General features: G+C 38.8%; 2 protein-coding genes across 4 annotated transcripts in view; one reads left to right on the top strand and one right to left on the bottom strand.

Moving 5' to 3' along the window:
- The first annotated feature begins 4,332 nt into the window (after positions 1–4,332).
- Positions 4,333–17,539, top strand: cables2a (Cdk5 and Abl enzyme substrate 2a). 2 transcript variants are annotated; one of them, XM_007553574.2, is made up of 9 exons: positions 4,334–4,937; positions 5,985–6,077; positions 10,154–10,231; positions 10,393–10,492; positions 11,322–11,490; positions 11,564–11,661; positions 13,436–13,542; positions 13,990–14,194; positions 16,539–17,539. In XM_007553574.2, exons 1-9 carry the CDS (start codon positions 4,387–4,389, stop codon positions 16,677–16,679), a joined length of 1,542 nt encoding a protein of 513 aa, XP_007553636.1. In that variant the 5' UTR covers positions 4,334–4,386; the 3' UTR covers positions 16,680–17,539. The 2 variants fall into 2 exon arrangements, with proteins under 2 accessions (XP_007553637.1, XP_007553636.1); XM_007553575.2 differs by lacking the exon at positions 10,154–10,231 and having other exon boundaries at positions 4,333–4,937.
- Positions 17,540–19,721: 2,182 nt separating this feature from the next.
- Positions 19,722–23,133, bottom strand: part of LOC103139092 (proteasomal ubiquitin receptor ADRM1-like) — a 7,352-nt gene continuing 3,940 nt past the window's right edge. For both annotated transcript variants that reach the window (XM_007553572.2, XM_016672260.1), the window contains exons 6-10: positions 22,868–22,964; positions 22,556–22,794; positions 21,638–21,795; positions 21,440–21,542; positions 19,722–19,952 (exon numbers count right to left, since the gene is read on the bottom strand). In XM_007553572.2, the coding sequence (XP_007553634.1) occupies positions 19,849–19,952; positions 21,440–21,542; positions 21,638–21,795; positions 22,556–22,794; positions 22,868–22,964 (701 nt within the window). In that variant the 3' untranslated portion in view covers positions 19,722–19,848. The remainder of the gene's footprint in view (positions 19,953–21,439; positions 21,543–21,637; positions 21,796–22,555; positions 22,795–22,867; positions 22,965–23,133) is intronic.

The following is a 23,133-nucleotide window of genomic DNA, read 5'->3' as shown; positions in this document are numbered from 1 at the left end:
GAGCAGATGGATGGTTGGATGAACGGACGGATGGATGAACAGATGGATGAGCAGATGGATGGTTGGATGGTTCATAATGTGTTTCAGATCCTCTGAATCTCTTTGTGTGATTTAGTTTCCTCAGATTGAACTGAACTGAACTGGATCTTTTCCAGTTCACCATCTGATCTCAGTCTGACGTTTTTAAACCCAAAACTAAAGAAAACATTTGTTTCTTAAATTACACCCAACAGGTTCTGACCCGAACTCTTACCTGGCCTGTTTTCCTTTAGTGCAGATAGAAAATGGACATTTATGAATTATGTGTTTTTGAGGTGTGTATTTGTTTGTGAGCTTCACAGACCAGCACGAGTGAAGATGGTGGGACTGAACAGGGGGATTATGGGTAATTAATCTGAAACTGTGTCGCTGAGATGCTACGGTTCTGTATGTATGATCTCAGTTTGTTTTCCCAAATGACTCTGAACAAAATCCACCTCCCACAGAGACTCTTTTAAAAATTATTTTCTTTTTTATTTGCATTCCCTGCTGCGGTTTCCTGGAAGCCGCTCAGGCTGTAGTCATGGTGCTAAAGGTTTAAGTCCATCATGTGAGAACCATAAAGTGAACCATAAAAAGTGCTTGTTGTGGCAGGACCTGGGCGAGGCTGTACCTCAGAGACGGAGCTGGAATCAAAAAGCCTTAAGCTGGTCGTGCCAGACTGTTTCTGTTCTGATGAGTAAAATAAAAACAAAAACTGATCAACAAGAAGGTGATGACAATTTCATTGTGGTATTGTTGCTTAAATAAAGAGCAATGTGTTTACCTGAGTTTCACTTTTCCTGGCTGATTCAAACCACAAACGTATCACAACTCTGGTAGGATGTTCAGACGGTTTAAACTTAATTCAATTATTTAATCAACCTACCTTAAAATAATTAAATGGAGTTATTATAAGTAAAAGTACTTTCAAGTACACAATAAAAAGACAGATTCAGTTTTTATTTTGTTTTTTTTGTAAACAAATATCTGCACAAGTTAAATAATAATGCGAAGAATATGGAGATTGAAGGGTGTTTGCAGACAATAAGCTTTTATAATTGGCTGAATAGAAGAAAATTCCCCCAAGAGGATTTATTATTCAAAAAGCATTTTTGTGCTTCCATTTGGGTTTCACCTGCTTCTAAAAACAGACTAGCACTTAAAAAAAAAACACTCAGCCATTTTTTGACAATAAGTTAACTTTTTTAGTGTCTTTAAAATGAGTCGTTTCAAAAACCTCCTGATTGTTAAAGGGGCAGTATTATATAAAATTTACTTTTTTGAGCTTTACATCATGTTGTAACAAGTTTGTCCAAAGTGTGGCTCACAGGCTATTTGTGGCCCTTGAAATTTTTTTGTTTGGCCCCAGACCACAACACACACACACACACACACACACACACACACACACACACACACACACACACACACACACAAACTAGATTGAAAACAATTGATGACCCAAAAATTTGGAAATTCTCTGTTTCCAAATTTAAGGCAACAGTCCAAAGCCATTTTAATGTTTTGATTTTAAATGATGTACAGATTTTATGTAAAAAAAAAAACAAAAAAAAAACAAACAAAAAAAACAAAAAACTGTTTTTCAAAATTTTAAGTTAACAAATTTTGTAGCCCATCAGTAATTTAAATTTGCTAGTTTTGGCAAAGTTTGGACACCAATGTGTTAAAATGTTATTCACTCCTCAAAAGCATACCTGGAGCGTTGCCTTGATTCTTTCATGAATGCTTGGGAAATACTTTAATCTACCATTCTCCCATGCAGTTCCTTCAGACTAGCCAGCAGCAATTAGCAAGCACCTGGTGGAACTGTGTATCAGCTGGGCTCATTATAGGAGCTCCTTCTCAGTTCAACGCTGGTAGAAATGTTGTGAAAGGGTTAAAAGAAGAGCAATGTGATGACTTCCTGAGATCAGGAGCTTCTTAAAGAGACAGATGCCCAATTTCAAGGCTTTAAATTACAGAATCAAATCTCTTTTAAGTCATATTTAATAAATATAATTTTTATAGCAACTGAAGTTAACAAAATTACTTAATTGTGCTATAAAATGGCATTATGTGCCTGGAAATACATAATACTGCCCCTTTAAATCACAATCTGTGAAATTAGAATATAATATATGCCTAAACATTAGAAAGCAAGGTTGTAGTTTATGAAAACTAAGATCCAAAACTAAATCCCTAATAGTGACCAAGAAGATGTTGCCGGAAGGAAACAAGCACATTGCATCCGTCACTGATAATATGCGGCTGCGTGTAAATTAAAGGAGCGGAGCAGATACTCTTCCTTAGTTCTGCATGAATGCACAGGGGGACACTTTGGGTTTGGTGATTATGAAGCTGTTTTCCAGGGTTATATGGCATCTGTCCTCAGAGCGAAACAAATGCAGATCATCTCGTTAATACACAGGGAAAAGAGTCTGGATACCAGTCCAACTGGAAATTCATGGGTGAAATTCTAGGAAACAGATTGTTCAGCTACACAAAAATGATTGTTTTTCGTCATAAAATTCATAGTTCTCATAAAACTCAAGCTGTCAGAATGAGGATGTGCAACAATTGAAGGTGGTTTATTTCATCGCATATGTTTTCCCCTCTAATCTGGACAGAAATGTGACATTATTTACAGTGTCATTACATTTTTATGTCATTTTTTATTATGCCAAACAGTGAAATAATTTTTGTCACTCTTAAAGGGCCAGTGTCTTATATATTTTCTTGTGTTCCCTTCTTGAACACATGATTTTAACGAACTGTCCATGTCTGCTACAAGGCAAAACAACTGCAAAAATACAAAATCTTACCAAGTATTTTTGTTCCAGTTTCTAGTGCAAATATCTTTATACACTAGAAAAAAACAAAACTAACTTAGTTACAAGTAACTTTTCAGCAAGATATAGGAGCTTGTATTATGTAAATAGTCCTTTATATTGATGAAAACGTTGAAAAACTGGCAGATTATTTTGCGTATAACAAAAGATTTTCCCATGTTATAAGGGAGAACAAGTTCTTATATCACAGACATCATAACATAACTGACTTACTACACTTTTTGGCATGTTGACAAAATGTGTAATAGTGAATTTTTCAAGAATTCACTTTCGGTTTCATTCTTACAACCCAACAACTGTGAGTCCTAGATCAAACTCCAGGCCAAACTGTCACACTAAATACTGTTATTAGTTTTAAATACCAAGCTGTTGAGTTTGCAGGTTGAAATGCAACTGACTTATTCACAGGTTCCAAGTAGCTACAGGAGATGCATTTGGTTTTATGGTTACCATTGATATGAAATCCTGTTTGAACATGACTGAACAGGCTTCAGGTCTACTGAACGTTAAGTCAGTGTATGGAAACAAAACAACTAAAGTTGTACACTTTAAAACATAAGAAAACAAAATGATTAAAGAGTTGGTAGTCAGATATTGGTGGTTTATGATACAAGGAAGTGTTTATCAGCTGTTTGGGCTTATCTTGAGGGTTGCACATTTACGTTGACTGCAAGACTTTCTATCTTGTCATAATTACGAAACTGTATTTCATAACTTTGCTACCTCATCATTACAAGATATATTTTTTACATAGACATGCACATTTTCAGAAGAGTTGTTTTTCAAGCAAAGAGTTTAATGTGACAGAGCATTTAAATAACTAAAAATCCCAGGATGGTGTGGATAAGTTACAAATTAATAGTTACCACTCTACTTCACTGTCATACAGATGGATTCGTTTCTAAAAATCTGTCTATAACTTGGCATGAAACTTCCAACGATGCAATGTTCTGTCTTTTATGTGGTTAGAATAAAAGCCAGATAACTGACAAATTTAAGTCATTTTATTTTGCCTAGTTTTCAACTTTCTTTGTGTTTCTAACTTTTTTTTAAATTTAGGCCTACTTTTGTCTGCATCTGGACTTTGTGAGAGGCAAGTAAGGGTCAATTAAGTCCAATAATGCAATTTTAAGGTGCAAATTATGAAATTACATATTTGATCTATGTCACTACATCATCAAAAAAAACAATAAGGAATCATCATTTAAGTTCTCAAAACTAAAGTTGATGGACCATAATAAACACTTTATGGGGACTAATATTTAATATGGTCCACATTTTTCAGATAAAACCTTTAAAATTTACATTTTTTTCATGACTCCTCCCTTCCGGTGCTACACCCAATCAACTGTCGGGAGCGAGGGGATTTTCTGAAGTACCCAATCACCTACGCTTATTTTCAAGGTTCAAGATGCATAATTAGCTTAACAACCAATCACGTCTAAGTGGGAGTGGCTAAACTGCATTTACCGGTACTCGTTGCCTTTGTGTTCAACAGCTGCATTTTCAGAGTAGAATGGCGACCGCTCTGTGCGGTCTGCAGTCTAGTAACGGTAAACAGACGAGAGCTCGTCGAGAACACCGGAGGAAGACGAAGGACTCCCTCAGGAGACGGGCTGCTATTTTCTTCCTCAGCAATATTTCTCTCGATGGAAGACCTCAGGGTCAACCTACCACTGGAAATGCCGACCAAAAAGCCGGTGAGGAGACCGGACTCAGGGACGGAGAGGGCGGTGCGGCCGTTAAGCTCCTCCGGACTGATAGCGGAGGTCCTGTCAACCAGGTGACAGACCCCGCAGCGGAACCAGGGAGCGGCTCGTCCTCCAGTTTACCCGGAGGATTCGGTCTTGTCCGGCCTTCGTTGGTAACGTCTCCTGGACCGACTGCCACCAATTCTGTGGGACCCAACGAGGTATTTTTAGAGACCAGCGGCACGGGTGAGACGCAGTTTCCGGGTATCCCGCTGTCTCCTTTGACAAGCGGACACCAGCCCTGCTCCCGGGCCAAATCAACGCCTGCCGTACTCAGCCCGGCCCCGACCGGAAACCCTCTGGATTCCCGGCAGAGGTGAGGCTTGTTGTCAGTGTGTCTCCACGGAGCACTGGGGGCCTCGAAACGGGCCACTGACTTCCGTATTAAATGGTTTTGATTCGCTCTACCAAAGGAATTCACTCATATGCTCCAGATTGTCTGCCATATAAATTATCTGTTACATTAACTGTTTTGAATGTTAAACTATTGACTTACCTTCCAAATACTTATATAAATCTACTTTTAATAATAACAGAACCTATTGAAGGCCGCCCCGAGGTATTAGTAAGCCTATGACCAATTAATAAATTAATCACATTTTAAACGAGCTTCCATTCTGGTGATTAATATTTTTGAAGGGCAATTTTATTTACAGAGACTTCATAATTCATTTTATTTATGGTTTCAGTTATCTGAGTTTTTTTTACTTTCTGTTTATTTATTGTTCTTGGGTGTGTTTTGTTTTGGATATTTAAAATATCTACCAGGTCCAGTGTTGAGTGTTCTGAACAAAATTAAGTTTATGAGAGGGAAAGTTGCATGATTATCCTATTATCAATACTTGAAAAAGTACTCAAAGCAACAATATTAATTTTGTTTAGTCTCCATGATTAGTTGTTTATTCTGGATATTTAAAGCATTTTTCAGTTTAAGTGTTAAATGTTAATCAGAATTTAAATTTTATTGATCTTTGAGAATGTGTTCTTGCATTATTTTGTCATTACCGTTATATTACCTGCAAATGGTCTCAAAACGGCAATATTATCATTTATCTCAGTAACTTCTGGGACAATTTATTGTCCAGTAAAATTTGTTATTGTGACAGTCCTAGTTATTTGTAATTTTTTTAAGAAAAAAAAGTGAGGAAAAAAATGGGTTAAAATCGTAAGTCAAATTTGGTATAAAAAAAATTAATCACATTTTATTTTCAAGCCATTTTGCCCAGCATTACGGGCCTCCAAAGAAAATTCTGCTTCGGGCCTCATTTAACCTTTGGCCGGCCCTGGAGCTGCATCGCATGAATGTTTTGGGTTTCCTGTGAAATCGTCCCATAAAGCCGTCTCTTTCTGTTTTTTTGTGCAGGCAGAGGAACATTTCTGGTTCCCCTGGACCCAAGGTGCCAAAGAAAGTTCACTTCATCAAGAGCATGAGGCAGTATGACACAAGAGGAAGCAGGTACGTCCGCTTTAAAATCACATTTAATGAGCAGAACACAGAAAAACAAAATCTGTTGTAATATTCATAAAGGTGCTTTGGTAGCAACAGCATAATGCTCCTGCATGGAGTTGTTGTAAGCTGATTAATTCTGGTACAGAGGCTGCAGAGAAATAACCGGGATACACAGCTGCTGTTAGGGGATTGCCACAGTGAATTTAATCACCCTTGGAAGCTTAGCAAAAGCCAAAAGAGGTGCAGTGAGGAAATCTAACACCGTATGGCACCAGCGGTAAGGTTATCCCAAAGCAAGATGTGGCTTAGATGACATGCTGTTGGTGTCCAATTAGGCTGGTTTCTCACACAACTTCAGAAAAGTGGATGTCATGAATATTTTGGTACAGATATTTGCCTCTATTTTTCATTTGTCTCATCATCTCCTTCATATTCATCTCCACACGCTTTCGTTTGTTTGTGTTTATTCTGCCGGTGAGTGCAAACTAAGTGATCCTAAACTGTCCCACAGGTTTGAGTTTCTGTTTTTGTCCCGACGGGAAGCGAACCCGTTTAGATTGTGTAAGTTAAAGACCTCAAACTCCAGCAGATTCCTGTCAGCCCTGAAGCTCTGGGTGTTTATTGGCAGGTTTTTACAGCAGAGGCTGCAGAGTGCATGTCATTGTTGTCTTGTGAGGAGCTAAAGCCGGTGTTTTGTACATTTACTGGTTGTGGTGGTGTCATAAAGACTGGGAGGAACTAGTTTCTCCACATTTTACTCCATACAGAAGCTCTATAGAGTCAGAATGTGTTTGTTTATGCGTTGTGTTTCAGCTGATTTGCCTCCAGCCTGTGTCTCTTTACCAAAGCAGTTCAGTCTCAAGATCACAAAAAAAAAACACTTCTAGACAATTTTTAATAGACTAACAAAACACTTAACTAACAAATTAACTAACAAAACAATTCTGATCATTATTGGTTTTAATTTGTTTTAATGCTTCACTTTATCAGGTTTGCACATCATGTCAAAGATGGCAGCTAAAAATTCAGTTAAAAAATACTTTATTTATTCCAAAAGGGAAGTTAAATATCATTCAAAGAGTCATTGTTGATGGTGATGCTGTGGGCAGGAAGGCTCTCCACTAGCAGCCAGTCTTGCAGCGAATCTAAAGAGGCCTCTGACTGAAGACCGCTTGTTGCTGCATGGCAGTCTCATGACATGCTAAGAGCTCAATTTATGGACAGCAGAGATGATATTTCACTGCTAATCCACCTAATTTGGTTTTGCCGCCTCAGAGATGTTGGAGTAGGGGACATGATCAATTAAAGGGACGGTTTGGGATAAACGGGATACATTTAAGGATAAATTTGGGGTCATAGTTCACATTTTATTTGAGCTTTTGAGATGCTAATCAGCTGCTTCCACTTGTAAAAACAATACCTTGTTGCCATGGTGACGCATCACAACAAACATCCTTAAGTAAAAAAGTAAGAGAAAAATCCTTCCTGCTTCACAGCATCCAGAACAAGAGGGACTAATTGTCCATACATGCAACGTCTAAACAATAAAATGACGAATGAAAGTTTACAAAGTCTATCCCATCATGAGCGACAAATTTCTAGAATCGGATTATAAATATAAATACCATTTATAGTCTATCCCAGCTTGTTCCAGTCTGCACAAAAATCACAATTCTTCTGTACATATATTCATTTTTAAATCTCCATTCAGCTCCGTTATACAGTAAAATAAAAAGACTAAAGTATCCTTTCTATAATTAACAGTGGATAAAGAATAGAAAACAATACCTAAACTGTAATGTATAAAAAAGTACAAATTTGGAAAATTTATTTACCATTTCTTTTATTATGATTAGCTGCTGTCTGTTCTAAATTTCACTGATGGCAAATAAAAGTTTGAAATTTGTGCAAGTGAAACAGAAAATTTCTGCACCTTTTTTCTCTTTCAGTTTCATCTGGTAAGACAAACATCTTGCAGTAAGACTGTTGCTTCTCTGATTCAATTAAACCAAAATAAAACTCTCTGCCTTTATGTTACAAATAAAAAAAACAACAATAAAATTAGCAGAGTGCTTCTCTTTTAAAATACAGCTGCTTTTATAGTTAAACTCTTTGCATTGACAGGTTGACTTTTCCTTTATGCAGCTTACAATGTTGTTTTTTTAGTGTTTTAAATGTAATAATTACCAATAGACTTTATGGTGAAATTCATAGATTTTATGTTTCCAGTAGAAATTTGAACACACAAGGATTCAGCACAGAGACACTTTCCCTCAGAAAGTCCTCCATAAATGGAGGAAAAAATATATAATTCATGCTTCACGTTTCTGTGAAAAAGTAAATTATTAACGTGCATAAATTTAAAAAAAATGAATAAAACAGCATTTTAAGAGAGTGACTTGACTTCAGTTGACCTGCTGAAGACTTTCTGAATATCGAACCCCAGGCTGGTTGGTGTTTGGCGCTTTTTGAAGATCCAGATCTCATCTGAAGATCCAGATCTCGTCATTGGCTCTGTGACTGACTGTGATGGTGAAAATGAGCCGGGTGTCGTTGCTTTCAGTGGTTTTTCACAGCCGTGTAGCTTCACTAGTGACCGTCTCTAGATGTGGCTCTGTGACTTATTTCTGTGTCACTGCTAGGGATGGGCGATACGAACTAAACGTCCAACAAAACATTTATTTACTGTGATAAATGTTTTTATCATTTATCACAGTAAATGATAAATGATATCATTTATCATGATAAATGATATCATTTATCATGCTAATTACCAAATTAGCATGATGGTAAATGCTAATTTAAAGTCTATTTTGGTGGTTGTTTGATTGGGTTGTGCAAGTATTTAAGTTATCAATTATTCTGACGATTAATCGATTATTCGGATTTTAAAAATTTGCCATAATCTGCAGACTTTTTGAGACAATATTAGAAATATATTAAAAGCTGCAATTAACACATAATTCAATTCACTTTTTAAATAAGAAAATAAGCATTTTATTGCCTAAAATGCAGTAATATGCCAATCCTTTATTGAATGCTTTGTTTGTAGCAAAGGCAGCAAAAAAAATATGAGAAACTCAGAGTAAACATCATTTCTGTTTGGACTAATCTGGTGATTATATTTTGAATGATTTCGTAGCAGAAGGTGCTTTAATAGAGATTAATCAACATTACTGAAATTCATGGCAGTGTAATTATGCAGGAATTGGCACAATAGCTAAATTTCAAGTAAGTAAGCAGAAAACACAAAACGCCCCACCGATACAAACACATTTCACACAGTTCTGTTAAAATAAGTAAAAAATAACAACAAAAGAAAACATTTATTCAAGAAATAAATAAAACGATGAAGTTAAAACTAGGAATGCACTCGCATGAAAATTTGGGCCAATATCGATACTTATCATCAGAATTGCTGTTATGGCCGATAATCAATACTTTCTGGTATTATATATATATTTCTCTACCTTTTTCACACCTTTGGTCAAAAAATTAAATTACCAGAAAGAGATGGCAACAAGATGGAAATAAATATTGGAGGTTACTATCAGCCCAGTTTTATCTATTGGGCCAATGCAATATATTAAAAATGACTAATATCATTCGATAACGATGTTAGTACTGATATATCGGGCATTCCCAGCTAAAACTTTGCTTATTTTTTTTGGTACAGTTTTGGCTTAACTACTGCTCTGAATATGTTGTTAAGGAAATTGTAATTTTTCTGAGTCTTTTCCAGTTAATCAATCAATTACAAAATTAGTTGTCGATTATTTCAATAATGGATTAATCACGATTAATCCGATTAATCGTTGTGACTGCAGCCCGTAGAGTAATGTAAGGGCTTCGATATTGCCATTGGTTTCTGCTCTTACGGAGAAAAACATTAAATTTGATTAGTATTTATCTCAGTCATGTTTTGCGTATAAATTTAAATTCCCATGGCCTCTCAGGATGATTGCCCATCCCTGGTCACTGCAGCTGATGTCTGTGGTGTGTATCCTGGCAGTTCCTGTCGCTGCTGTCTGTAGACTGACACTCCATCTGTTCTGTCTGCCTGTTCACGCTGTGTCCTGCAGGATCATGCTGATTTGTACCAAGCGGTCGCTTTATGCTGCTTTCTCAGTGCTGCCCTATGGAGAGAGAGCTCACCTCAGGTACTAAGAACGCAGCTACCTCCTCCCCTCCCAGCAGGGAGCAACATCACCCACCCTCACTTTTACGTTCTCATCACCACCCGTCTGACCCACGTCGTTCTCAGAGGAGAGCCCGGTCGGCGCCGAGAATTACGTAGAAATGTTTGTGTGTTTGTGAACAGTGACCCGAAGCTGGACGCTCAGAGACAGAGGCTGTCCTCTGTGGCGGCTGCTGACCTGCTGCCGTCGCTGGAGGGAGTGGAGCTGGGCGCCACCGGGAAGGTACGCATCCAACCGCGCATCCAACCAGCCGCACATCCAACCAGCCGCACATCCAGCCGCACATCCAGCCGTACAACCAACCGCACAACAAACCGCACAACAAACCGTACAACAAACCGTACAACCAGCCGTACATCCAACTGCACTTCCAGCCCTACAACCCGCCGTACATCCAACCGCACATCCAACCGTACATCCAACTAACCGTACATCCAAGCATCCAACCGTACAACCATCCAACTGTACAGATAACCGTACAACCATCCAATGCGTACAACCAACCGTATAACCAACCATCCATACAATCATCCATGCAACCATCCATCTAACCGTACATCCAACCAACCAAGCAACATCCATCCAACCATTCGTACAACCAACCAACCAACCAACCAATCATGCATCCATACAGCCATCAACCATCCATTCAACCAGCCGTACATCTGCACATCATCCATCTGTCCATCTATCCGTCCGTTCATCCAACCATTTATTCATCCATCCAACCAACTAACCAACCGTCTGTCTGTCCAACCCACATTTTTGAATTTATAAAATAAGCTTTAGTGAAAAATCTGCAGAATGTCTTTTTTTTGTCACATAATCAGAATAATTGATTACTAAAATAATCATTAGCTGCGGCCCCCATCTGTATGTAAATATCTGAGCTGTATAGGTGTGACCCTGTGTGAACTGGAGAAAATTCATAAAAAATTCAACATTTAGCATCCAATATTTGTTTTTTTAAAATCCTTATAAAAGTTTTAGTTTAGTAATTAGAATAACTGAAAAAATAAAAAAAATAAACGGTACGATTTCTGGTTTTCAGACGGTGTCGTACGCTCAGTTTCTGTTCCCGACCAACGCCTTGGTGAGGCAGAAGAGCATCAGCATGTTGGAGAGCTGCACATCCCAGACCCCTCAGTGTCGTTTCCGTGGCAACGGGCAAAAAGGCTTCACCCCTGCTCGTCCGAACAGCGGCACACCGCAAGACCCATGTATGACTCCAAGCTTACACACACACACACACTTCCCCCCAGCTCTGACGGTTCTCTGGATTCTGTTTTGCAGACATAGAGGAGGTCGGGGATTATGACCCCAACCTGCTCAGTGACCCCCGGTGGCCGTGTGGGAGACATAAAAGGGTTCTGATATTTGCATCGTATGTGGTGAGCGGAGCTGCAGCTTCTTTTTCTGTTCCCGATTATCTCTGCGGAAGTAAATAGAAAAGGTGTTAAACTGTTTATTTTTTATTAGAAACGCTGCAGGAATCAAATTACATTTGAATTATTTAGTGAAGTTTTGAGTGAATTTATCAAATTAGATTATAGAGTTAAAATAAATCTAATTCCCCTGCAGTTTGAAGAAAAGTGAAGACAAATCCTCACAAGAGGCTGAGTTGAATTGTTAAATGATCAACTTTTGTTTGTTTTTAAAGGGATCTATAATATAAAATTCACATTTTAAACGTTTTTGTAATCCCATTTGCTGCTTCTAATAACACCATGCCATTTTTGGCAATAAGTTATTGTTTTTGGAAAATTAGCCATTTCAAAAACCTCCTGTCACTGCGCCGTTACCTAGCAACCCTAGCTGAGCCCAGTTCATCACCAAGCAACCGAAACAGAGCTCTGGCATGTTTGGTCAGATTAGGATAGGTCTGTGGGCTTTACTAATCATGTTTATTACATTTTTCGCACAATATTATTCCTAGATAATCAGACTTTGGTTTACTCAGTTCTGCCTGTTTTGAGCTCCTTTCAGGATGAGCTGTTTTAGGCCTCCTGTCACTTTAAATCCAAATAAGCAGCCGCTGGCCACATCCCTCAACGCAATGTTTACACTCACATGTGAAAATGGCTGCAAACAGATGAGTAATTATACAACCGTACATCTTTGAAAAGCATTAATAGAGGCTCCTGCACAACCAACTAGAATGCAGCAAGTGGTTTCTAAATGGCAGTCAACAAAAAACTCTTGTCTTTTCCAGTAGCTTAGAGTTTTTTTTTTCCTTTTTTTTTTCTTTTCTTTAGCGCTTAGAGCGCTAAAGCCAGGTGACCAAACATTCTAGACTTCTACTTGGGTTTCTAGGTAACGGGCTTGGCTTGGCTTAGGTTGCTAGGCAACGAGACAGTGCCCATTGAATGTGACATAATGAGAAGGTTTTTGATATGACTCATTTTCCAGACTCCAAAAAAATATTAACTTATTGCCAAAAAACAGCTGGGTGATTTGTTTTTTTAAGTACTTGGTTTGTTTTTAAAAGCAACTGAGACCCAAATGATGTATAAAAAACGTGCAGAATGTTAATTTTGCATTACATGTCCCCTTTAAAATTTGTGACAAACAAACAATATCAGTTGATCTGTAAGAGCGAAACATGTAAAACACAATATGAACAGAATATAAGTCATACAGATGGTCGTATCCTGGTTTCTCTTTACCATCTGTGAGAGTTTCTGAGCTTGGTTGCAGAAATCAGGACATGGTTTTATTTGACTTGTAAATCGTTCAGTCAGTCCGCCGAGTCTTTACAACCTCTGGAGAGAGAATATCCCCTTTATGCCGTGCTCATGTGATACTATATCTTTGTTGTGTCACATGGCAACAACCTTTAGCCCTTAGTGTGTGTGTGCGTTAGTTTGTAATACCTTGTGGGGACCATTTTCCTGACACATACTACGTTGTGGGGACCGAAGCCTGGCCTCCACAAGGGGAAACGCTGGTTTTGGGTCAGGGGTTAGATTTAGGACTAAGGTGTGAATTGAGATTTGGGTAGGGTTAGGATAAGGTTTAGGGTGTGGAAATGAATGGAAGTCAATAGAAAGTCCCCACAAAGACAGCTGTGTGAGGGTGTGTGTGGGTGTGTGTGTGAGAAAGAGAGAATACACCACTTAGCAGCAGGTTTGTATTGAGCTGCTGGTTTGTTTCCCGTCTCTGCAGACGACCATTATTGAATACGTGAAACCGTCGGATCTGAAGAAGGACATGAATGAAACCTTCAAGGAGAAGTTTCCTCACATCAAGCTGACACTGAGCAAGATAAGAAGGTGCTTCTCTTCTTCTTCTGTGGTTTAAGAATCGTCCTCTCTCAACATGGTCTCACTGCAAAAGCACAAAATGTCACCATCTAAATTTGGTGTAGTTTCTAGTATAAATATGTTAATGCATTTGAAATTAAACAAAACTAACATAATTCCTTAATATTGATGAAAAAGTCCAGTAGCAGATTATTTCACTTGTAATAAAATATTTATTTTATAATAGAAATAATCTGCCAATGCAACTTGTACTTTTTCATCATTATTCACCTAAAAAAAAGCTCCTATATGTTGCTGAAAAGTTCATTTTTGTCTTATTTAAAATTCGATATTTGCACTAGACACTAGACCAAAAATAGTTTTGTGTTTTTGCAGTTCCGGCTGATACAACTCGCTCTTTCTTTGCAAACAATGGAGTAACTGTGACTTCTTCTTCTTCTTCTTCTTCTCTGCCAGCCTGAAGAGGGAGATGAGGGCCATGAGCGAAGAGTACGGCTTGCAGCCGGTCACCATAGCAATGGCCTTCGTTTACTTTGAGAAACTGGTGCTGCAAGGTCGCCTCAACAAGCAGAACAGGAAGCTTGTGGCGGCTGAGTGCGTTCTGCTGGCTGCGAAGATCAGCAGCGATCTGCGGAAACCAGAAGTCAAGCAGCTCATTGATGTGAGTCAACACGCTAAGGGCGCTAACAGGATCTGATTTAAAGACTGCAGAACCTTTAATAACGAGACCTTGAATTCTTCATTCACCTCAGGGGTTTTTACTAAACAGCTTCTGTGTGGCTCCTGTTCTGTAGAAATATTATCCTGTGTAGTTTATCTGAACAAAATGCAATTTAAGAGCTGCTGAAGAGAAAAAATTAAATTAAACTTCATGTTATTGTGTATTTAGGAATCTGTAACAAAGATGGCCGTCTGCTGAAAGACTTGTCTTATTTATGTGGTGAACCAGAGAATGTAAAGATGTTTAAAGGTTTATGCGCATCAAATTTACATCAATTTACCAGGCTTCATCAGCAACCTTGTAGTTCAAAAAAATCTGGCTCTTTTTAACAAAAATCCTCGCAACTTTCTCAAAATGTTTTGGTGCAGCAACAGGCAGAAATATGTGTTCAGTCATCATCATGACTCTGAGGAGGAGCTGCAGCTTGGTTTCGTTTTTTTAAGCTGGATTGCTCACAAAACAACTTGCGTCGTAATTGAAAACATGTCTGCAACTAACAATTATTTTAGTAATTGATTATTGTATCAATTATCGACAATTGCATAAAAACACTTTCTACAGATTTTTCTTTTACCACTTCAGTTTTTTATACAGTATTATAGAAATATTAAAGGATGCAAATAAACAAACCATTTAGCTCATTTTTAAATAAGAAAATAAACATCTTGTTGTCTGAAATACTGTATCATATCATTCCTTTGGTGAAGGCTTGATAATTTGCAGCAAAGGATTCGAAGGCAGCTAAAATAACCACTTCTAACATCAACATTTGAGAAGCTCAGGCCTTTCTGTTTGACTTAACATCAGTTCAGTGAATTGCTAATCTGTTGCTTTAGTGCTTAATAGAAGATTTATGTTTTGTTTTTACAGAATCGGTACCAGGTGAAGCTGAAAATATGCCACTTTAGGAGTTTTAGGTGGAACATATTTAAAGATAAAGGAATGTTTTTTTTACATCTTTTGCACAGTTTTGTCTTAATTACAGCTCTGAATATGTTCTTTCAGCAAATGGCATATTTTAGAGTGTCTACTCCAGTTATTGATTGTTGAAATAATCGTTCACTTATTTAGTTATCGATTAATCAGTTCATCGCAATTAATCTGATTAGTTGTTTCTAATTAAAAACTGCAGCACAGACGATCAGCTCATAAAACAGAAACAGTGGAAACTATCTGTTGCCTTTACTTTAACAGATATGTTTGTCTCTGAGAATGAAGAAAAATCAGATTTCTGAATGGAAATAAAATGTGGAATAGAGGCTTTAAATGTTTCTTTACACATCAGTAACTGAGTCATCTTAGTTAATTAAAAGCAAATTTGCAGCAAAACACTGAACTTATGTTTAACCCTATAAAAATAACAGCCTGAGTCATTAAAATCATAGCGTTAACTTTGTTTTTATATCAGTTTATGTACTCCACCCAGTCGGGTGTTTTCTGCAGCCTGTCGGACGCAGCAGGGTTCCCTCTGCAGATCATCTAATGATCTCCACTTCTGACGCGTTTTTCCTCAAACTGAGCTTCAAAACTCTCCCAGGATCTCCACTGCTGATTGGTTTAGGCTGCTGCACCTGTAGTTTCCATGGCAACGGCTGCTGCAGGAGAATGAAAGCTGCAACTCAAACAAACGGAGGCTGCGTTGTCTCGGTAACCATGGCGACGGGGTTCAAAGTCCCGGCATGCCGTTTGTTGAATGAAACGATTTCTTACGTTTGATCGGCCGAACGACAAAGTCGTGAAATTCAACATCAAATGCAGTGATTGTTAAAAAGTATGTACACCCCCCTTTCCATCGCAGAAACAAACTTTAATACGTTTAATTAGGATTTTATGAGGGAAGGAAAAGAGATGCAGTTTTTAAAAATATACAAATTAAGATTGTTAAAGGTTTTAAAACTTTAAAGTCTGTATTTTAAAAAAGGCTTTTGTATTTATTTTAACCTTTAAAACACTCTGAAGATTACTTTTTCAGTCTCTTTTCCATTTTTCTCTTTTCCCTTTTACTATCTTTTTGTTCTCTTTTCATCTCTATTTTTCTATTACTTCCTTTCTCAGATATTTTTCTGTCTCTTTCTCTTCTGTCTTTTATGCTTTCATTTTCTCTGTTCTGTTTTCTTTTACTCTGTTCCTCTTTCTCCTTTCTAAATCAATAACTCTCTAACTCACATTGAAGTGTGTGCCTTTTAAAACACTTTGTAAACATTTCTCTGTCCTGGTTTGACTGGATTAGTCCACCAGGGTCGTGTTCTCGGTACCTGAAACTTTTCCTCTGCGTTTTGAGCAGAAGCTGGAGGAGCGTTTCCGGATCAACCGGCGGGAGCTGATTGCTCTGGAGTTCCCGGTTCTGGTGGCGTTGGAGATGGGCCTGTACCTCCCAGAGAGCAAGGTCATGCCGCACTACCGCCGCCTGGTGCAGCAGGGTTAGACGGGACCCATCATCTTTTATAAGCTGTGCTGTTGAAATAAATTATTCTTTCTATTTATTTTAAATGTGAGGAGGGGGGGAATCGTTTACATTCTTTGTCAAACACTGTATGTAGGTCGTGAGCGTCTCGAATGTCTGTCTGTACGTGAAGATTCAGTCATGAGCTCTATGTTAGAGATGTTCATTCAGCACATTAAATGTGCTTTTACTTTAGGTTTCTTGTGATGCATCTTTTTTAAAACACCATGATGTTCTTAACTTGTATTTACACGTAGTAGTGGCTGTGATTTGTGTGTTTTTAGAGACAAAAACAGAGATGTAGCTTTGTGGATTTTTATTCTACAGGCTGTTGTATTTAAACTGCAAACGACATATTTTCTAGTTGGGTTTCTGACACTGTGAAGCATTTTTAGCTGTGAGAACAGAACTCAGTAGGCTGAGAAGAGACCTTTAATTTCATTTAATCAACTTGTTTCATTGTCTCATATTTGTACTGAACACAGGATGTTATTGTGGCAGCTCTGACTCTGGTGGTGGTGTCCTCATGTGCTGTAATACCACATTTAGACAAACGTCTGTGTAGTATTTACTGTTTGATGTAATTCTGCAGGGATTTGTTTCGTTTTAGTCTTTCAGTTCTCAGGAATTTAAATTCATTTCAGTAGCTCCTAAAATCCAACCCAAAGAAGTTGTTCCATTGGAGGTTAATGGAAAACACCTGATTGTAGATTTCAGTGCACATGGGTGGATTTTTAACGTTGTACCCAGCAGCAGTATCTCCTCAGATTTTAGCATTTGTGTGAATTTGGTGAAAAAGTGCCTGGAAAAACCACAGTATCAGTAAAACTATCCAAACATGATGGTTCTAGTCTGTTTTTATTTTGTCCCACAGCGTCGCTCAAATGTTGCGTCTCCAGATAATCATGACCTAATTTAGACACGAGTCAGTCAGATGCAGTAAAGAGAGTTTGGAATAAACATGCAAATCTGTAGGATATGTTTAAATCTAGCATGATAACTGTTTAATATTTCAGGACTGATTATGAACAGAAAGTTTCTCTGGTCTAATACAAAAAAAGCTTAATTGGAAAACTGTATTTTTATCATCTTTTTTGCCCCCAAATCTCCATGGTAACCATTCAGCTCTGCCACAAAACTCCTTCAGACTAGCCGGCAGCAATTAGCAAACACCTGGTGGAACTGCGCATCAGCTGAGCTCATTACAGGAGCTACTTCTCAGTGAAACGCTGGTAAAAATGTTAAAGGGTTAATAAAAGAGCCATGTTGTGATGACTTCCTGAAGGCAGAAACGGGAGTTTTTAAAGAGACAGAGGCCCAATTTCAAGGAGTTAAATTACAAAGTCAAATTTCTTTTAAGTCATACTTGAAATATGTAGCATTTTTATAACAACTGAAGGTAATAACGTTATTTGATTGTACTATAAAATGTCACTATGTGCCTGGAGAACACATACTTCCCCTTTACATAAAATTAAATATCAAATGTCTGGTTTTCCCTCCTGGAGCTGCTGCCACTACCACCTAATCTCAGGTAAGCAGATAATTCATGGATTTTTAATCCAATTTAAGACGAGCTTCACCCAATCTGTTGCAAAACAATGCGAGTCATTAATGCATCAATCAAAGTTTTAATTTAGACTCTCCTGGGATAAGGACACGTTAACACAGTGAGACAGACATGGAGTCATGTCTACAGATGGGATCAGTGGGACTGGAGCAACAGTTACCACAGCAGGGGCCTCATGCATAAAGCCTGCACAGTTTTCACACTAAAACTTGGCGTGCGGAAAAACTTAGAAAAGTGCGGCACACGAAAAAATTCGGATGCATAAAGCCGTGCGCACGCATGTGGTGGCCGCACACCTTTTCTTTGTGCATCCCAATCTGCGGGAAATCGAGCACAGCAGCTGGTCCGCCCATAAATACAAATTAGTATAAATATCCAGAAGTCTGCCACCATGTGAGGCAGTAACCATGGCAACGTCCTTGTTTGTAGCAGTACAAGTATTTATAATTATATATTTTATTTAAAAGGTGCTTTCAGGACACATAAGGTCACCTCACAAAAATAAAAATAAATTTTAAAGAGGGAAAAAAAAATCAAAATAAATAAACGGCTGCGCTTTCAGCCGGGCAGACCAGCGTCGGAGGAAAGTGGACATTTATTCTAAATAGTGGAATCATGTGCAGAAGTACATTTAGAGAATAAAGATGCTTTCTGTCCAGAAAGGCGCATTCACAAAGCGGGCGGCTCGGCTGAAGGATGTCTGCAGCTGGACCGGTACCGGTACCGTACGGCTCTTTAAGTTCTGCTCAGAGATCCAGGATGATCAGTCTGGATTAATCTAAAGGCTCATAAACCAACAACATTTCCCAGCAGATCAATATGACCAATCGCTCCCTCTGAACCCTTGGCGATGTTCTCCACCCGAGCCAAACGCTCCACCTTCGCGCAGGTCACCGCTACCTGAACATGTGTGATGATACACACCTTAAAAATAATCAAACCTGTTGATTGTTTTTAATCGGCAGGTTTGAGTTAATCTGATGATCCAACCCATTTCCTTTTCCAGTCAGAATTAAATTACCCCATAGATGCTTTCCATGCGCTTCGGCTCAGACCGACACGTTACATCTTTATGAGACAAAAACTGAGGAAAACTACTATTTACATTCGAGTGAAGTTTTCACATCCTTCTATTTTTATTTTCTTCATTGAGTGTGCGTGTTATATTGTCCGAGGATAAATGCGGTTCAGTTTCATCGTTTACATTTAAACAATAAAATATTAAAATCATGAAATAACATCGGTTTTGGTGCTTCTTGGTCTAAATAACAATGTCGTCAGATTTCAGTGCCTTTAGGTGAGTTTTGATGCTTTGTAAGTTTGATATTGTCCACAGAAAAAATTTGCGTGGCTGCCGCACATTTTCACGCTAGTGAAAAAGTGTGCGTATATTTACGCAAACTCTTGACAAAAAGTTAATTTTTATACCTGCCGACTTGTGCGTAAAATATGACGGTGCACATTTTTTGCACGCACAAGCGCTTTATGCATGAGGCCCCTGATCTTTAAGTAACAGAAACTAAGCAGCAACAGGTAAATAAATAGTTATAAATAATAGTGTTAGCTTTCTTTAAGGAGCATTTAGTCCAAACTCATGTCTTCGTCGTCGTCCTTCTTGTCTTTGGAGTCGCTGTCCTGGTCTGACTTCGTCTCCGTCTCCATGGCTTTGGCAAAAGCCTCCACATCTACAAGGAAACGTGAGCAAATAGTATTAATTTAAATAAAACATCTTTGAATACGAGGTTAAAACACTGAGCAAGAAATAAAGGAAAAACGAGTAAATCGAAACAATCTCTTCTATCAGCCATAACGAGTACGAGTCACATCCCAGACTCTAGCGTCTTTCTCACAGTTCGTCCAGACAGAAATTTAAAGAGGAGCGGCAAAAGCAAATGAGATGGATTAGCAGCACTTTCCAACGACGACATGTTACTGTGGAATATCGCCTCTGCTGCCCAGAAAATGAGCCGTTAGCACATCATGCCATAAAACAACTGTCTTCAATCAGAGGCCTCTTCTGATTTGTTGCAAAACACTGACTGCTAGTGGAGCTTCTTCCTGCCAGCAGCATCACCATCCACAGCAATCTGTTTGGGATAATAAAGTATTTTACACCTTATTATAAATTACCTTATTCAATTATTTCAAATGAAAGTTATTATTTTAAAAAGAACTTTTAATCTGAAACAATCCTGATCTGAAAGTATAATCTAATTTGTTTAATATGACTATATGAGTCTCTATAAATGAGCAAAGTGCACCATCACTGTTGATGCTTCAGCACCTACCAGCAGGTGGTGCTAGTGTAGCATAAAAATAAATGAAGACCAAACAAAATACCAGTTAGTACTATAAATATTGTAGAGATTCCACAGATTATTCAGGTTAGGGAAATGTTAAATTAATGTTTTAATGTAAAATCTCAGTTTTCAAAAAAGTACAGATGGTAATCCTTTTATTCTGGGGTAAAAATTACAGTTTAATCTTTTTTAATTTCATTGGAAACATAAAAACATTTGAAGCCATGATTCACTGTATTACGTTTTGAGCAGGGGTGTTCAAACTGGGGGCCGGGGCCATTTGCGGCCCCTGGACTGATTTTATGTGGCCCCACTGACCACAATTCAAGAATAAATCAGGACAAAACTACAAGTTGCCCAGGTCCCCCTTGAAAATGAGATCTAGATCTCAATGGGGTTTACCTGGTTAAATAAAGGAAATAAAATAAATAAAAAATAAAATAAGTTTTAAATTAAAATCCATTTACAAAAATGATCACAAAGTGATTATTGCTTTTGGTTTCCTTCCATTGTCATGGCAACAAATTACACCTAAATCTGCTTTTAATTGCTGTATTAAAACTTGGCTAAATGCAGAAAGTGTTTTATGATGATTAGTTTTTAGTGCTCAGTTTTTCCTACTTCTTTTCAAAACGAAAAGTAGAGGTAAGCTAATTATCTTATTCTTGGTTATTTGTCATGTTCATTCAAATAAAGTGTTATGCGTTTTGTTTTTAAAAACTTGCTTGAAATAATAAGATTAACAAAGTTAAAATGTTTAGTTTATTGTTGGTGATTTTAGTTTTTAAAAATAACTTTCCTTTGACCCGCTTTCAAGCTGATGATTTTGGAGAACATTAAAAGGTTTGGACACCTCTGGTTTAGAGACTGACCTCCTTTATTGGCGGCATCCACAGCCTCTGCTGGGAGACCAAACTGGTTCATCAGAGGCCCCAGCTGGCCGGACGCCAGAGCGCTGCTGAACATGCTCATAGCCTGAACAGACACAAAACCAAGCACAAATATTAGAGGTGAACAAAAGCGAGCCGAGCTCGGGGTTTTGATTCCTGGCCGCAGGACGAGGTTTGCACCTGCTGGAACTGAGGCGAGCTGAGCGTGTTGTGCAGCTCCTCTGAGCTCTGCGGCAGCGACTCGCCGGACGGCAGGTAGGGCATCAGCCTCTGATGCACCTCCGGGTTGGCCAGGATGGGAGCCATGACCTCAGGGGTCAACACACTGGCCAGGTCCACTGCAAGAAGCAAACACACCAACACTGGTTTTTATCTTTTTGTACAGCGAAACCTTTTTGAAATCCTTTTTCCCTTTCTGACTACAAATTCACCACAAAACGCCGTCGTAAACAAACGGACATTCTGATGATTAAAAGCTTTTATCAACCAATTTAATAAAAATCTGAGAAACGTCAGGCTTTTGCCGCTGAGCGCTGTGGTGAGACGCAGCAGCTGTTTGGGTTTTACACAATTTGATGTTTTAGAAACTATTAATGAGGCATTTTTCTGATTGGATGGTTGAAAATCTAATTTTTAATCACTTCTTTCTGGTCAATTATTTAAGTATAAATCAAAAGGTTCAATACCAAGTTACACAAGATATTTACTCTAAGGTAAATATTTAAATGAAAAAAAAACCTGGACGGATGGATGGATGATCAGATAATTGGATGGATGGATGGATGATCAGATGAATGGATGGATGGATGATGAGGTAATCAGATGGATGGATGGATGATCAGATAATTGGATGGATGGATGGATGGATGGATGGATGATCAGGTAATCGGATGGATGGATGGATGGATGGATGGATGGATGGATGGATGGATGGATGATGAGGTAATCAGATGGATGGATGGATGATCAGATAGATGGATGGATGGATGATCAGATAGACGGATGGATGGATGATCAGATGGATGGATGGATGGATGATCAGATGGATGGATGGATGGATGATCAGATAATTGGATGGATGGATGTTCCCCTCCTCACCTCCCTGGCTGCTGGCTGGGACGTTCATGGTGGCCAGGATGCTCTGCAGGTCTCTCAGCTGGATGGGCTGGGTGGGATTGGCTGCGGCTGCAGCGGCGGTCGCAGCAGGGATGGAGAGGGTGGAGGCTGTGGGGGAGGGTGAAGACGTGGCCAGGGGGGTGATGGGAGTGGTGGGCACCTGGGTGGAGCCCAGCCGGCTGGCGGTGGAGGTGGAGGTCGGCGTGACGGCAGTGGACGGACTGGAAAACAGGAATCAGATGAGAGTCAGCCTCCAGTTGAAGCTGCTTCTATAATGAAAACACACTGAGGCACCTGGTGGTGGAGTTGCTGACTGCAGGAACGCTGCTGCTGCTGCTGCTGCTGCCCAGGAGGTTGGCCAAGCCCGGCCCAGCCAGAGCCCCCAGACCACCTGGCATCAGGAGAAACACACATCGCAGCTGAAAGTTAACAATTAATTCATCTAAACTTGATCAAATGAGCAGCCATTTTCTTAAAAACCTGAGCTTTCTCTTGTATCAAGAGGACCGGCCATTTTTCCATAACACAAAGTGCTACATTTTTCATAATATGCTGAATTT

The sequence above is a fragment of the Poecilia formosa genome, unplaced genomic scaffold (assembly GCF_000485575.1).
Source record: "Poecilia formosa unplaced genomic scaffold, Poecilia_formosa-5.1.2 Scaffold57, whole genome shotgun sequence".
NCBI classification, from domain to species: Eukaryota; Metazoa; Chordata; class Actinopteri; order Cyprinodontiformes; family Poeciliidae; genus Poecilia; species Poecilia formosa.
The sequence above is the reverse complement of the archived record's forward strand: the minus strand, read 5'-3'. Positions and strand labels throughout refer to the sequence as shown.

Bases quoted from the DNA above. Each gene is read 5' to 3' on its own strand.
- cables2a (XM_007553574.2), top strand. From the start codon at position 4,387: ATGGCGACCGCTCTGTGCGGTCTGCAGTCTAGTAACGGTAAACAGACG. The intron at 4,938-5,984 runs GTGAGGCTTGTT...TTTTTTGTGCAG, and splicing joins CCTCTGGATTCCCGGCAGAG to GCAGAGGAACATTTCTGGTT. The intron at 10,493-11,321 runs GTACGCATCCAA...TCTGGTTTTCAG, and splicing joins AGCTGGGCGCCACCGGGAAG to ACGGTGTCGTACGCTCAGTT.